The following is a 16105-nucleotide window of genomic DNA, read 5'->3' as shown; positions in this document are numbered from 1 at the left end:
ATAGAAATTTTCTTCTGTGACTGCTAGTGAGAACCCAAACCAGCTCAGCCAATGAGAGCTCCAGTTGTCACTCCTACCCACACCGGGCCTGGGGGTGACAGGAAGTGTTTATTAGGGGTACATGTGAAGCTGTTCAGAAGTGTCAGAGTCTTTGTAGCTTTGAAAGTCATCTAGGTTATTTGGGCATGCTCTCCTGAGCCCTCTGTTAGTTAAGCTCTCTGAAGAGAAGGTGGCAGACCCGGTTTGCTGATCGCCCCAGGGATCAGGAGGTAAGCACCATGGAGGAGCTGGGTTAGAGACGGGAGACTGAACCGTTTCTCTGCCGAAAAAGACAACTGGGGAAAGGCCAGCCATGCTATGCCCCCGTCTGAGAACTTGAACCTGGGAAAATGGACATGAGCTCTGAAAGGATGGGTTCATTTATCTTTTACTCACTTTAGCCATGTCCTCTGGTGTCTCTGAGCTGGTGTTCCTTAAGCTTCGGATTCCGTTGGGGTTTATCTATCAGCCTATTTGTAAGACTGACTTTTATGCCAATAGCAAATACAAGCATTTTTTAAGTTAACAGATATTATGAAGTAAAATGCAAGTTTTTCATTTATAAGACAACATAACTTCAGAGAAAATGATGAGTCAATCTTATATAAAATGTGATTAAAATGTGATTGTTATTATATAAGAGGGTTATAGGAAGATTAGTTTCTTATAGACAAGTAGGAAAGCAGGAATCATGCCAAGCTGATTGTAGATATTCAGCAAAGGTAGTGTCCTTCCTTGCTTTCATCAGTAGGACGGGGGCATTTGGATGGCTTTATCATTACAAATATTTTTAATGTATTTCTTATTTTGAAAATGGTCCTGATAATAGTTTTAATTTTCACTCATGAACTCTACTTGTGTAAGTAGAGTTTGTCCAGCCCTTTCCAGCATATAAGGAAAAACATTATGAGGCCATTAACAGTGATAGTTTAGAATTTATTAACATTGACTCTCCTGATGGGGGTATTCAAGCTTCCCTAAAATTCACAATCTGTTATTTTCAGCTCATAAACATCTTTTCCTGTTCTTTGGCTTATTTCTTCCACTTTATATGTTGCTGCTCTGGAGATCATTAATTGCTAATAATGTCAAACATCTTTTTTATGTTTATTGGATATTTGAGCAAATTGCTCATTCACATCTTTTGCACACTTTTCAAATAGACTGTTTATTGTTTTCTTAGTGATTCATGGTTCTCCATGTAAAAGCAAAACTTCTATTAGCTATATATATAAATATATATATATATTGCAGGTATCTGCCAAGTTTTTGCCTTGTATAATCACTTTGTTTAGTGTGTGTGTGTGCATGCGTGTGTGTGTTTCCTACAAAGAAATTAAGAATATGCATGCAATCACATTTGACAAAGTTTTTTTTTTTTATTTTTTTCTGGCTTGTCCTTTTTGTGCCTTGTTTAAGAAACTTCCTTCTACTTCAATGTATTGAGAAATTCTGTGTTTTATTCAACATCATTACTATTCTGTTTAGATAATTAATCCAGCCAGATATATATTTGTGTATGATATAAGAGAAAGGCCAAATATATCGTTCCCCGAATATTGTCATTTGTCTGAACACTTTTTATAGTTGTCCATTCTTTCCTTGTGATTTTTAATGCCACTTTGATTATATACCATGCTTTAACTTACATGTGGTCCTGTTTCCACTGTCTATTTATTAGTTCATTTTTCTCTATGCCACTGCCATATCGATTTAATTATTACACATTTGTAGTAAGTATTGATACCTAGTAGTAGGGATACTACATCCTAATAAACAATTCAACGTGTTTTGCAGGTTTTTGTCTTTATTTTTTTCATTTAGGTTTTAAGATCATTCTGATAAGTTCTATGAAAAACCCTTTGAGATTTTGGATGGGAGTTTATAGATTAATTTGACAACATTGCTGTCTTCATTTTATCAAATCTTCCCATTTAAAATATCACACATACACTCACTTAAGTAGGTCTTTTAAATCTCCCAATAAAGTTTTATAAGTTTCCCTTTAAAACTCTTAAATATATTGTATTAGATGTTCTTATGTACTTTGTAGTTTTGTTGCTATTGGAAATTACTTTTTTATGTGATTTTTTTCTCTCTAGCAGTGGTGCTAGAATAAAGGAATGCATTTCTGCATATTAATCTAATAGTTATAAACTTTTGAATTATTATTTATAATGTTTTGTGTATTATTTTGGGTACTATACATAAACAACTATATGACTACAATGTGATTTTGGCAACAAGATACAAAAATAGGTTGATGGACAGAATAAAGAATCCAGAAATAGACTCACTCATATTTGGACAACTGATTTTTGCAAAGGTAAAAAAAGTCGTTAAAAAGGATAGTCTTTTTAACATATGGTTCTGGGAAATTTCATATTCATATGAAAAATAAATGAACTTTGAATCATAGCTTATACCATATACAAAATAACTCAAAACAGTACATACACCCAAATAAAATGATTAAACTGTAAATTTTTTAGAGGAAAACATAAAATCTTCTAATCTTGAGATTGGAAAAGATTTCTTAAATAAGACACTGAAAGCATGATCCACGAAAGAACAAATTGATTAATTGCACTTCATCAGGCATGTGTATATGCCAAAATTTATCAGATTGTATACTTCCAATGTATGCACTGTGTTGTATGCCAGTTATGCCTCGATAAATCTATTTTAAAAATAAAAGGAAAATGTATCCTGTTTCCTTTTTGTTGTTGTGTTTGTTTGTTTGTTTGTTTTGAGACAAAGTTTTGCTCTTGTCGCCCAGTCTGGAGTGCAATGGTGCGATCTTGGCTCACTGCAACCTCTGCCTCCTGGGTTCAAGCGATTCTCCTGCCTCAGGCTCCTGAGTAGTTGGGATTACAGGCACCCACCACCATGCCCGGCTAATTTTTGTATTTTTAGTAGAGATGGGGTTTTGCCATATTGGCCAGGCTGGTCTCAAACTCCTGACCTCAGGTGATCCACCTGCGTCAGCCTTCCAAAGTGCTGGGATTACAGGCGTGAGCTACCATGCCCAGCTGATGTATCCTGTTTTCTAAGAATTCCAGAGGTGTTGTATACTTTCTGAAGATGTCTCTCCCAGGAATAGGGATCACCTTGCTTAAGAAGTTCTTACCTATGTCCCGTTCAAATCTGTTTTACTACTGCAAACATTTTGTTTATTTTTCTTTAAAAATATTAATAGCTCACCTTGCTTTATTTTGAATGTAGAATCACTTTTGGTGTTGTAATCTTACATGTTTTGGATTCGTTATAGGTTGATCCCAAAGTCGTCAGATGGAGAGTAAATACAAGGAGATACTCTTGCTAACGGGCCTGGATAACATCACTGATGAGGAACTCGATAGGTTTAAGTTCTTTCTTTCAGACGACTTTAATATCGCGACAGGCAAACTACATAGTGCAAACAGAATACAAGTAGCTAACTTGATGATTCAAAATGCTGGTGCAGTGTCTGCAGTGATGAAGACCATTCGTATTTTTCAGAAGTTGAATTACATGCTTTTGGCACAACGTCTTCAGGAAGAGAAGGAGAAAGGTAATGTGGTAGTTCTGCACCTGCCTCATCCCTTTCTCTGCCAAGCCTGGGCCTTTCCTTTCATGGCATCCCTGGGATATGACCCCCAGTGCACGCTGTTGGAATTTGTTTGCTAACTTAGTGCACCTGTCTCTTTGCCCCCTTTTACTGAGAATCACTTGTAGGAAGTGTTTGTTACAAATTTCACAAATCCATTCCAGCCTTTGTTTGCATCTCTTGTTCTAGCCTTTAGGGTTACCACTTCCATTTATCATCTTTTCTCCTTGCCCATCTTTGTCTTCCATTCAATTACAGTGAATATGGATGTAGAATTTCAAAGTTAACTTTTCCCAGCTCCATTTCCACAGTATGTAATGCTCTCACATTCTACTGAAGCCTTGAAAATATAAATTATTGCATTGGAAAACTGTAAACCAGGATATTGAGCACCTTTTTTCCTTCACACAGTCTGTTTATCCCTCTCCGTTTCCCAGCTTTCTATCGTCCCAGACTATGCTTCTTTCTTTAGGAGATGATCTCCCCCTCCTTCAGGGATTTCCTCTCCTCTCTATCTCCAGTGACAGTATAAATTACCCACAACAAAAAGACTTTTTTTACATTATTCAATAAATCACTCATCATCTCCATCTGAATTATATACATTTAGTTTAAATTCCTGATTTTGTTTACTAAGAACAATTGATACGTCCCGGCTTTATGTCTGAAGAACAAAAAAGAGCTAACAAAGGAGCATATCACTCCACGACTGTCCCAAATGAGTCTCCAAATGCAACAGTTTTAGGATTCAAAGTAAAACCGTAACAGCAAAGATTACAACAGCTTTTAATAGCATTTGTGGGTGTACAACACGGGTGACATGGCTTTCTCACACATAGTTTATAAGAAGGCTAAATGAAGCCACATAAGTGATACTATGTACGTCCATAATTCTATACAGTTTCTAAGGCACTGTTAGGTATTTTCTAAGGCACTAAAGAGAAAGGAGTGGTTGTTTTCCCGGGCTTTGTTAAGTTAGAAAGTGTAGTTCTTTAAGATGGCCCTTAGATGGCAGTAACTACCCATGTTACTTCCATGTAACCAACTGCCCTGTGTTCTTCTTATCTGGGATGAGACAGGAGTCTAGGCATGTTGGCAAACATAGGCTGAGATATTTAGAAATATCTTTTATTTTGGCAATAAATCAAGAATTAATTCTTCTCTTTGACCAGGATAGCACAAAATTTGCCCTGCTACAATCTTCTCCCCATTTTGCTCTTCTAATGATTCTGGGATTTTGTTATTCTACTTATCTAAAAAAGATCCAGTTTGGGACTAACTTGGAAACTCAGGAGAGATCATCCAGAGGCTGTCCCAAATGAGAGTCTCCAAATGTAACAGTTGTAGGATTCAAAGTATGCTTTTGGGCCAGGTGCAGTGGCTCACGCCAGCACTTTGGTAGGCCAAGGCAGGTGGATCACTTGAGGTCAAGAGTTCGAGATCCGCCTGGTCAACATGGTGAAACTTTGTCTCTACTACAAATACAAAAATTAGCCAGGCATGGTGGCGGGCGTCTGTAATGCCAGCTACTCGGGAGGCTGAGGCACGAGAATCACTTGAACCCGGGAGGCAGAGGTTGCAGTAGGCTGAGATCACGCCTCTGCACTCCTGCCTGGGCAACAACAGTGAGACCCTGTCTCAAACAACAACAACAACAACAACAACAACAAAACACAAAGTATGCTTCCTGCACGCTCTACAAGAAGGCAACTGAGTTCCTTCATCGCTCTCAAATTCCATCCGTGGACATACTTAGGCCTCTTTTGAATGTAGGAAATTTTTGTGTGTCCATGCTATTTCTATTATGGTAGGAAAAGTTTTTGTTTTATTTTTTTGAACAGTTACTATCATTCTTGGTTAAGTGATCCTTCTCCGTTGCCATTGCATGTCTGCATGTAGAGTGCTATATGCTCTTCTACTCACAACCTCACCCCATGGAAGGTAGAAGATACCTGGAGAATCTTTAGTGAAGACAGAGGCAATAATTAGTAGACAGGAGAAGCTTTTGTATGAAGCGAGATGAGAAAATACAAGGACTCATAAGCATAGAAAAAGGAAGCTAAGAGAAAATGTGATCACGGTCTACAGAAGTCCTGCAAGATTAAAATAAAATGCTGAAAATGATGAATGAGATAATCAGTAACAATGTATACCCGATTATTAAGGCAAATGAGAGATTTATAGTGGGCAGACAAGCTTGTCCACAAATATTGGTACCACTGTGTGAGATGAAATATGGCTGATGTGATGTGGTAGAATGGTAGGTTGATTCCCTTGGCCTTCTTGATGCTGTTTTCTCGCCGATGCTGTGAACATAGAAGAGAGACTTTATCTGCATACCTTTCTGAAACCAGTTGCATGGAACTAACTTATCATTGGAAGGTTAGTGTAACTTCTTTCTAGAGCAGAGATCCTGCTACAATATCCCTGTCAGACAGTCAACCACTTTCTGGTCTTTGAAAGGTAATGACAGAGTACCTACTACCTCATAAAACAGTACCATTTCTCTTTTTAGTAAAATCAAAGTGATTGCCTTGCTATTTCAGCCCAGAGTTGTTCAAATTCTATCAGAAATGACATCTAATAATTTCTCAGGCCCTCTTCTGCCTGAGAGCGCCTTAAGTCATCAAACACGACCATCTTGTTACATGGTCTTTTTAAAAATCAGGACTAGGAGTTGGCTTTTCACAATAACATATAACCTGACCATAGACATGGAGGAGCCCAACCAGAGTATACAACTGCATTTTGTAGGCATTAGTGAGGAGCCAACATGCCATCCATCCATCCATTTCTTCATCCATTCAGTAAATATCTATTGAATTGCTAGTAGGTACAAGGAAAGCTTTTAGGTTCTTATGATAAAACAAGGTGTTAAAAACAAATCCAAATTTTATACAGCTTATACTTTAAAGGTAAAGTAGATATTTTTCTTACAGGCAAATTTATGAGTGTAATTAACTGAGACAAATGCTCTAATGGAAAGGAAGATGATTCTTCAGCAGCATGTGTCAAAGGAGCATTAACATAAGCCAGGAGTTAGAGTTGGTGTTGGTCAAAGTGGGTTCCATAGGGAAGTGACCCTTGCACTAAGCTCTGAAAAATGCATAGGAGTTAAAGGTATCTTCAGTCAGAGGGAACACCATGAAAATCCCTGTGACAGCAGGTGTTGACTTGCTTGAGGACTGAAAGTAGGCCAGTATGGCTGGAGTACAGAGAGTCTTCAGAGGGCAGGATGGGGTCCCCTCGATAGAAGGACAAGGCAAGGCTTTGTAGAACATATTTAGAAATCTGTGGCCAGGTGCGGTGGCTCATGCCTGTAATCCCAGCACTCTGGGAGGCTGAGGTAGGCGGATCACGAGGTGAGGAGTTTAAGACCAGTCTGACCAACATGTTGAAACCCCGTCTTTACTAAAAACCTACAAAAATTAGTCAGGCATGGTGGCGTGAGCCTGTAATCCCAGCTACTCAGGAGGCTGAGGCAGAAGAATCACTTGAACCTGGGAGGCGGAAGTTGCAGTGAGCCGAGATTGGGCCACTGCACTCCGGCTTGGGTGACAGAGTGAGACTCCACCTCAAAAAAAAAAGAAAAAAAAAAAGAAATCAGCCCTTGTTTCATAGCAACAGTTTATTCATTTTCACTACTACATAAGATTCCATTTCATTGATAATTACATACACATATAAACTCATATACATATACATATATAGAGAGAGAATTGGTCTATTTTTGATTGTTATTTTAGTCATTTGAGGCCATTGTGAAAAATGCTGCTATGAATATTTATTATAAGCCTTATGTACTTATCTTTGTATGTTTGTATTTGTATGTGTGTTTCTCTTGACTGTACACCTGTGAATGGAATTACTGGATGTTAAGGTAAGTAGATATTGAATTTTAATAAATAGTGTCCCAAACCGTTTTCCAAAGTGTTATACCAATTTAAGACTAAGACTTCATAGTTTATTTTGTTTCTTGTCTTTTTTTTTTTTTTTGAGACAGAGAGGGTCTCACTGTGTCATGCAAGCTGGAGTGCGGTGGTGTGATCACGACTCACTGTAGCTTTGAACTCCTGGGCTTAAATTATCCTCCTGCCTCACCCTCCCAAGTAGCTGAGACTAAAAACATGTGACATTGCACCTGGCTAATTTTGAAAATATTTTTTATAAAGATAGGGTCTCCCTATGTTGACTAAGCTGGTCTCAAACTCCTGGCCTCGGGCGATCCTCCAGCCTTGGCCTCCCAAAGTGCTGGGATTACAGGTGTCTGTGCCAGGTCCAGTTTCTTTCATTTTAAAATAAGATTTTTTTTTTTTTTAGAAAAATTAACTGCTCTTGAAGATACCTTAATATGGTTTTAGTATTTATTTCTGGTGACAATTGAAAATGTGCACTGCTCATATGTTTATATGCTTATTGGCCATGTCTTTCATTTTTTAATCAGTTGATAAGAAATACAAATCGGTAACAAAACCAAAGCCACTAAGTCAAGCTGAAATGAGTCCTGCTGCATCTGCAGCCATCAGAAATGATGTCACAAAGCAACGTGCTGCACCAAAAGTCTCTCCTCATGTTAAGGTAGGATGAGGAGAGTGGAGTGGTCTTTGTCCTTGTAAGAGCATCACTGTCACTGTCATTTCCCACATTGTTCTCTGTTCTTTATCTCACAGCATGCAAATAAGGGAATTAAGGCCACAGTGTGAAAAGCACTCTGAGTCACAAAAACAAGAACTACGTCTGATTAATCAGATTAAACACCTGTTGAGCTTCTAATCTCTGTCAGGGCCTGGACACATTAACACTCTGTTATGGTTTGGATTCTATAAGAAGAAAACTTTGAGATAGACAGTTGTTTACAGGAAGTCTATTTTAGAACACTTTCAGAATTAATATCTGTGAGGAAGTGAAAGGAGTAGAAGAGGAAGAATGTCAAGTCCAATGTAGTTGCAATAGAGGCCTTGGCCTACCCCACAGGGAGCTCAGGAGCTGAGAATGCCTTTCAGGGCTCCCAAGATTTGTGGAGGAGTCTGTGGTTTGCACAGGCCCAGGCTCTGGGTCACATCAGAGATCCAATGCAGAGACTCTTACACTCGACCTGGCATGCCTCTGTTCGTTTTCCCCTGTATTTTCCCTTAGTTCTTGACAGCAAATTGCTTTTTAAAAGTAATGTAAAAAAGCCCTTTATACACCTGCATGGACAAGGTGAGGTGGTCCCGTTTAGCTGAGAGAGTAGTGCCTGGAGAGTCTCATTGATGAGAATGATTACTTTAGTCCTGAGGAAGTGGCAGGCAGTATCGGAAAGGCCCAACACAGAATCCACCACACATGCAATTTCGTTTCCTGTGAAGCAGGTGCTACACCATTTTATAACTGTGTGAGCTCTAAAAACTGATGACACATACTTCATTCTCTTTGTCTAGAGGAGCCATTTCCTCTGGCTTTGGTCCAGAAACTTCTGGATTTTTCAGAAAACAAGGTTCAAGTATAAATGGTGTGATTCCATCACCAGGAATGAAAATATGCATTATTCAGTCTGGAAGACTCAACTAAAGATACATGGACCAAAGAGAAGGACTTTTGTAGTGGAACTCAGTGGAGCTGACCTTTCCCTGCATTGATCCAAATGCAGTCAGTTATACTGCCCCAGGGCCCCTTACTGGCCCAAGCTCCACTGGCCCAAGCTTCAGGTCACATCGGAGACAGCCTTCAGAGACTCCTACACTTGACTTTTTATGCCTCTGTTTGTTTTTCCCTGTATTTCCATTTGGTTCTAGATGGCAAGTTGCTTTTAAAAAGTAGTATTTTCTCCCAAAACAAACCAAAAAAGGTATCTTATCTCTGTTAATTCAGAAAAATAAAAAACACAGAGAAGCGAATAAAATTACCTATAATTGTATCATCTAGGAAAAAAATATATTGATGTTGGTAAATATCTCTGTATTGTGTTTGTGTGTGTGCTTTAACTACTTATTTATCCAAAAAGAAAGAGATTTTTTATCTGTTTAGGACCTTTCTCTTTATTGAGTCAGTTATAACAGTTTATCATATTATTTCTCTAAAGCATTTTTAATATTTGCATAGTAATCTATTTGTGACTATACCATATTTTGTTTAACTAAATCTACTTTTTAGATATTTAAATTATTTCTTTTTTTATAATTTCAAATAATAAGATGTATTTTTTAAATGTAAACCTTAGTGCATAATTCATTATTTAAGGGTAAATCCATAAATGTAGTATGAATTCTCCTTTTAAATTTCTCCTTTAACTCACTTGTAAGATCTCTGACCTAGGTCTCCCCCTTAACTCACATTAAACATAATCTACATTTTGTTACGTATAACACCTCCCTAGGAATTTGGGGAGCCCTGTGCAGGTCACTGAGCTCCCTCACTTTTATACCAGAGTAAAATGAATGTTTAGGACAGTATTGGATAGAGAAACAAGGATATATTATGCCCGAATGGAATCATAGAAGATGGAATCAGATTTATCAGATTTACCCCGAGGCTTAGCAATATTTCAGAAATCTGATGAAGTCTTTTTATATAGCACATGGCAAAGCAAGGATTTAGTTTCAGGGATCCTACCTCCAAAACATGTTACACCGTCTTATCTGAATACAGGAGTTGAAATCTTCCTTCTGCACTCTCTATTCCATCTAGATCATTCTAGGCCTCAAGTCTCTTCTTATCCCTTCTGTGTCTCTTCCCTTGATTCCACCTGTCTTCTGTGGCTTCCTGAGGCTTAGCACTGTGAGTGAAGGAAGGTCCTCTCAATAGTACCTTTTTGACTCACAGCCAATATCTTTCTTCTCTTGTCTTCAGCCTGAGCAGAAACAGAGGGTGGCCCAGCAGGAATCTATCAGAGAAGGGTTTCAGAAAGACTGTTTGCCAGTTATGGTACTGAAAGCAACAAAGCCCTTCACGTTTGAGACCCAAGAAGGCAAGCAAGAGATGTTTCATGCTACAGTGGCTACAGAGAAGGAATTCTTCTTTGTAAAAGTTTTTAATACACTGCTGAAAGATAAATTCATTCCAAAGAGAATGATTATAATATCAAGATATTATCAGCACAGTGGTTTCTTAGCGGTAAATAGCACCTCATGTGTGTTAGATGCTAAATCTGACCAAAAGGTTAATGTCCCGCTGAACATTATCAGAAAAGCTGGTGAAACCCCAAAGATCAACACGCTTCAAACTCAGCCCCTTGGAACAATTGTGAATGGGTTGTTTGTAGTCCAGAAGGTAAGTTTTCATATCTAATTTCATACTGATTAGTAAGAATAACGTATTTTCCATCTGATCTTAAAGAGACTTTAGAAATGGTTTTAATGTCTTTCTATATAGACAAACTAAAAAAATACAAAGTTCTAAAGAACTGCAGAGTTAACATGCCACAATTAATACAAAAACTCAAAAATTGTTTTTATTGTCAAAAATGTCACAATCCTGTTTCAACTTATTCTTATCCTAGTAGCCTCTGAAAAAGGAATTAGTTCATTCACATAATTTTTATTTCTGCGTTATTTTTGTACGTTGTCCGTATTATCTTTATTTTAAGTGACTATTGTTGTGAATGCAAAATAAGTGTAGTTGAGTAATTAACCAGATTAATTGACCTGAAAAACCAATATGCAAGGCAGGATTAAAGAACTGTGATTAATGTGATTAAATGAAGAAAACAGAAGAAAGAGTTAGCTTGAAGAGACTTATTTATTTATTTATTTTTAATTAAAAGTAAACTTTAATGTCGAAAATGCAAACTTGGGGAAGACAGAAAAGATCACATACAAGGCTGTCACTTCACACTTGGAAGGTTGCACAGCGCTCCTCACTTCCCAGATGGTGGGGCGGCCGGGCAGAGGCCCTCCTTGCTTCCCAGACGGTGGGGTGGCCGGGCAGAGGTGCTCCTTGAGGAGACTTAATAGAAGTGAGAAAGAATAAAGTATTATGACTCTGAGCCTCAGGGAACTAGCCTCGTGGAATGACTTTTTCTGGTCTAGGGCAGGACCTGAAGAACCATAGAGAGGGAACCTGCTGCCCCTGCATTCAGAGCCTCAGAACAACCTCTGCTGCCCTGGGTTAGTTTTAGAAGGAATTGATAGGAAGACTCTCCAGTCCTCCTGGAAAACTCAAGTGTAAAATGACCTTGGATAGGAAGGTCACGTTCTTTATCCCAGTTTTCAGCTTTTAATCTGGCCACGAACATACATTGATTTAGTCCATAAAATTAAAGCTAAATGCGATCAATCTCCTAAATAACTGACCAACCTCCTGTTTCCTTTTGATCTAGACTTGATTGTGAATTATTTCTTGTCTTTGATTACTTACTAGACTCTCGGCTGGGTCTTGCATCATTACCTCATGTCTCTCCTGGACTTGTTGTTTTAAATAGCTGTCTTCAGGCTGGGCACGGCAGTTCATGCCTGTAATCCTAGCACTTTGGGAGGCCAAGGCAGGTGGATCACTAGAGTTGAAGAGTTCCAGATCATCCTGGCCAACATGGCAAAACCTGTCTCTAGTAAAAATACAAAAATTAGCCGGGTGTATCGGTAGAGGCCTATAATCCCAGCTACTCTGGAGGCTGAGGCAGGAGAATCGCTTGAACCCAGTGGGGTGGAGGTTGCAGTGAGCCGAGATTGCGCCATCGCACTCCAGCCTGGATGAAGGAGCGAAACTCTGTTTCAAAAAATAAAAAAATAAAAAAAATAGCTCTCTTCCAACCTCAGGGTCTTCTTTTTTCCCCTGACTAATCTGGCTGCTGGCCCTGGAGAAGCTCCATCCTCTCTATCCAGCAGTTGTTGCTTCTATGGGCCACCCTGGCCTCCTCCTAAAGGAAGGGAGTTTGGGACTGGAAAGATGGGCATAGGAGACAGCATATTCTAAGTAAGACACGTCTGCCTCCTCTGTGTGAACTTGCTAACATCTCTTAGATATATACCTGCTAGTTTCAAAGCAGAAACTTTTTCTTCAAGTTGACCCTTGAACAATGTAGGGATTAGGGCTGCTGACCCCGAGCAGTCGAAAATCTGCATATAATTTTTGACTCCCCAAAAACTTAACTACTTAATAGCCTACTCTTGACCAGAAGCCTTACAGACAACATAAACAGTCACTTAACACATTTTTATGATATACATATTATATACTATATTCTTAAAAAGTGAGCTGGAGAAAAATATTAAGAAAATTATAAAAAAGAAAATATACTGACTATTCATTAAGTGGAAGTAGATCATCATAAAGTTCTTCATCACTGTCTTCATGTTAAGTAAACTGAGGAGGAAGGAGGAAGAGGAGGGTTGGTCTTGCCATCTTGGGGTGGCAGAGACAGAGGAAAATTCCCATATAAATGGACCTGCACAGGTAAAATCTGTGTTGTTCAAGAATTAACTGTATTTCTTTTTAGAGCCTTCTTCTGGCATGTCTGATGTGTGACTGATGTGGCATTCCTTAATCAGATTATAAGAGGCTGGGTGTTGATTTTCTTTTACAGGTAACAGAAAAGAAGAAAAATTTATTATTTGACCTAAGTGACAAGACTGGGGAAATGGAAGTATTGGTGGTTAGAAATGAGGACACAGTGAAATGTGAGGAAGGAGATAAGGTTCGACTTACATTCTTCACACTGTCAAAAAATGGAGAAAAACTACAGCTGACATCTGGAGTTCATGGCATCATAAAGGTGGGAACTGCATGGAGCAAAGTCAACTCTCCAAGGGGGTGATATTTTTTCCTTTCTGTCAGAAAGCTGGACTGGAGCCATTGAACAGGATATGGCATGGAAGACATTGATATTTAGTACATGTCCATCTCCCAGAACTGAGGAACCTCCCTCTTAGGAAACACGTATCCTAGATACGCAGTTAAGAGAACATGGGCTTTTCAAGGCAGAGGTGCATACTGTTATGCACACAGAGCCGAAGAAAGAGCTCCTCAGTAACACTACAGGTCTTAAGCAGAAACCTTGCCCAGAGTTGGAAAAGTCATTCTGAGTAATGTCTTTGAAAGTAGACAGACAATAGACACTTTGAGGACAGATTTCCCTAGCCAGTCCCACCACGCCTGCACTTACCATAGTTCAGGGCACCTGAGCCCATGTAAACCCCTACTCTTGACCTTCCACCACACCCTCCTACCCATCTCCTGCCACTACTTGGTGCTCTTCCCCAAGTCTCAGTGTCGGTTGCACTGCCTGCTATCTCTGTAGGAGTGGAGGCCAAGACTTGAGAAATATGGATATATGACCTTGCTAAGTTGGAGTGTATTTCTCAGGTCAGATACTCACTTTGGGAGTATGATCCAAGATAGACCAATGTATTAGAAGGGTGGGAACAAAATAATTTTATCAGAAGATGACATACACTTTAGAAGGCCATAGTGACTGCAAACAGAGGAGGGGCCACTCACTGACCGCATCTCAGACTGTATTTTTTTTTTCTCCATCCAGGTTATTAAGGCCAGTAAAAAAACATAGAGAAATAAAAAGGACCAATTCAAGCCAACTGGTCTAAGCAGCATTTAATTGAAGAATACGTGATACATCCTCTTCAATCAGATTGTAAGTTACCTGGGAGCAGCAGTTCACAGGCTCCTCTCTCCACCAAATTAGGATAGGATAATTGCTGGATAAACAAATTCAGAATATCAACAGATGATCACAATAAACATCTGTTTCTCATTCATTACAGTCCCACTATCTCCTTTAGTTTGTCAATCCCTTGTCTCAAGCAAAAATACTTTATCAATGTATTATATGTTTATACAAATTTAAAAGCAAACTACATGACAACAATTGCACAAAATACAAGAGGGAAGAATTAGGAGTATACTGTTAGAAGATCCTGTACAACATGTGAAGCAGCACAGTATTATTTGAAAGTAGATACTGCATAATTAAAAATGTATATTTTGTCCCATAGGGCAATGATTTAGAAATATTTTAAAAGGTATATAAATAATAAGACAATTTGTGTTGCTGGAGAAAGAATAAGCATAAAGCCCAACAGAAAACTAGAGAGCCAAAACTAGGCTTGTAAATTTACAGTCTATTGATTTTCTACAAAAGTACAAACACAGTTCAATGGAGAAAAGACTAAAAAAAAGTACAAGAACAATTAGATACCTGTACTCAGAAAAACAAATCTGAGCCATTCCTCACTCTTTATACAAAAATAAAGTCCAAACGGATCATTGGCTTTTCATAAACATCTAAAACCATAAAACTTCTAGAAGAAAACATGGGAGAAAATCTGTGTGATCTTGGTCTAGGCAAAGATTAAAGATTTTTTAGATATCACACCAGAAGCACAATCTATATAACATAAATGCTTAATAATTTGAACTTCATCAAAATGAAGAACTTCTGTTCTTCAAAAGGTACCATTAAGAGCATTGAAAGGCAAACAGTAGATTGTGGCTTAATATTTGTTAGTCACATAGCTGCTGAAGACCCTGTATCCAGGCCAGACACAGTGGCTTACACCTGTAATCCCAGCACTTTGGGAAGGAGGTGTGTGGATCACCCGAGGTCAGGAGTTCGAGACCAGCCTGGCCAACATGGTGAAACCCCGTCTCTACTAAAAATACAAAAAATAGCCAGGCGTGGTGGTGGGCGTCTGTAATCCCAGCTACTCGGGAGGCTGAGGCAGGAGAATCACTTGAACCCAGGAGGCAGAGGTTGCAGTGAGCTGAGATCACGCCATTGGACTCCAGCCTGGGTGACAGAGTAAGACTCTGTCTCGAAAAACCAAAAGATCCTCTATCCAGAATTTATAAAGAACACTCAAAATTCAATAATTGCAGAACAACCAGTTAAATGTTTAAAATGGGCAAAAAGATGATACGTGGGTGTCAAATAAGCACATAAAAATACACTCAACATAATTCATCTTTAAGGAAATGGAAACTAAAACTACAGTGAGATACCATTATACATTTATTAGAACAGCTAAAATTAAAATAGATTACCCACACCAAATGCTGACAAAGATTTGGAAAAACTGAAACTGTCGTGCACTGCTGGTGGAAATGTCAAATGGTATAACCTTTATGCAAAAGAGCTTGTCCATTTAAATAAACTTAATATGCATCCACAATGCTAAGGTCTGAGGAGGATACAGAGTCATTGAAACTCTTACGTATTGCTGGTGGGAATGAAAAGTCTTACAGTCACTTTAGAAAAGAGTTTGGACATTTCTTATAAATTTAAACATACGCTTACCACATGACACAGCAAGCTTGCGCTGTTTATCTACTTGAAATAATTATGTATGTTCACACAAAAATCTACATGTAAATATTCATGAAAGTTTATTTGTAATTATGCAAAAATGTAAAAAACTCAATTATCCCTCACCTGAAAATTGAATAAGCAAACTTTTGTAGATCCACATAATTGACTTGTACTCAGCAATAAGAAGGAGTAACTACTGACACACACATCTACATGGATAGATCTTTACTCTAAGTGAA

The 16105-nt window shown here is 38.5% G+C and overlaps 1 protein-coding gene across 1 annotated transcript; it reads left to right on the top strand.

Annotated features, from left to right (window-relative positions):
* On the top strand, positions 1–14316 carry AIM2 (absent in melanoma 2). Its single transcript, XM_011957174.1, has 6 exons — positions 1–269; positions 3311–3592; positions 8073–8206; positions 10457–10876; positions 13128–13316; positions 14082–14316. The coding sequence occupies exons 2-6, from the start codon at positions 3331–3333 to the stop codon at positions 14106–14108; spliced, it is 1032 nt and encodes a 343-aa protein (XP_011812564.1). The 5' UTR covers positions 1–269; positions 3311–3330; the 3' UTR covers positions 14109–14316.
* The last annotated feature ends 1789 nt before the right edge of the window (positions 14317–16105 follow it).

The sequence above is a fragment of the Colobus angolensis genome, unplaced genomic scaffold, assembly GCF_000951035.1.
Source record: "Colobus angolensis palliatus isolate OR3802 unplaced genomic scaffold, Cang.pa_1.0 Scaffold439, whole genome shotgun sequence".
In the NCBI taxonomy this organism is placed as follows: Eukaryota; Metazoa; Chordata; class Mammalia; order Primates; family Cercopithecidae; genus Colobus; species Colobus angolensis.
This window is presented reverse-complemented; position numbering and strand designations above follow the sequence as displayed.

Bases quoted from the DNA above. Each gene is read 5' to 3' on its own strand.
- AIM2 (XM_011957174.1), top strand. From the start codon at position 3,331: ATGGAGAGTAAATACAAGGAGATACTCTTGCTAACGGGCCTGGATAAC. The intron at 8,207-10,456 runs GTAGGATGAGGA...TCTTGTCTTCAG, and splicing joins AAGTCTCTCCTCATGTTAAG to CCTGAGCAGAAACAGAGGGT. The intron at 13,317-14,081 runs GTGGGAACTGCA...TTCTCCATCCAG, and splicing joins GAGTTCATGGCATCATAAAG to GTTATTAAGGCCAGTAAAAA.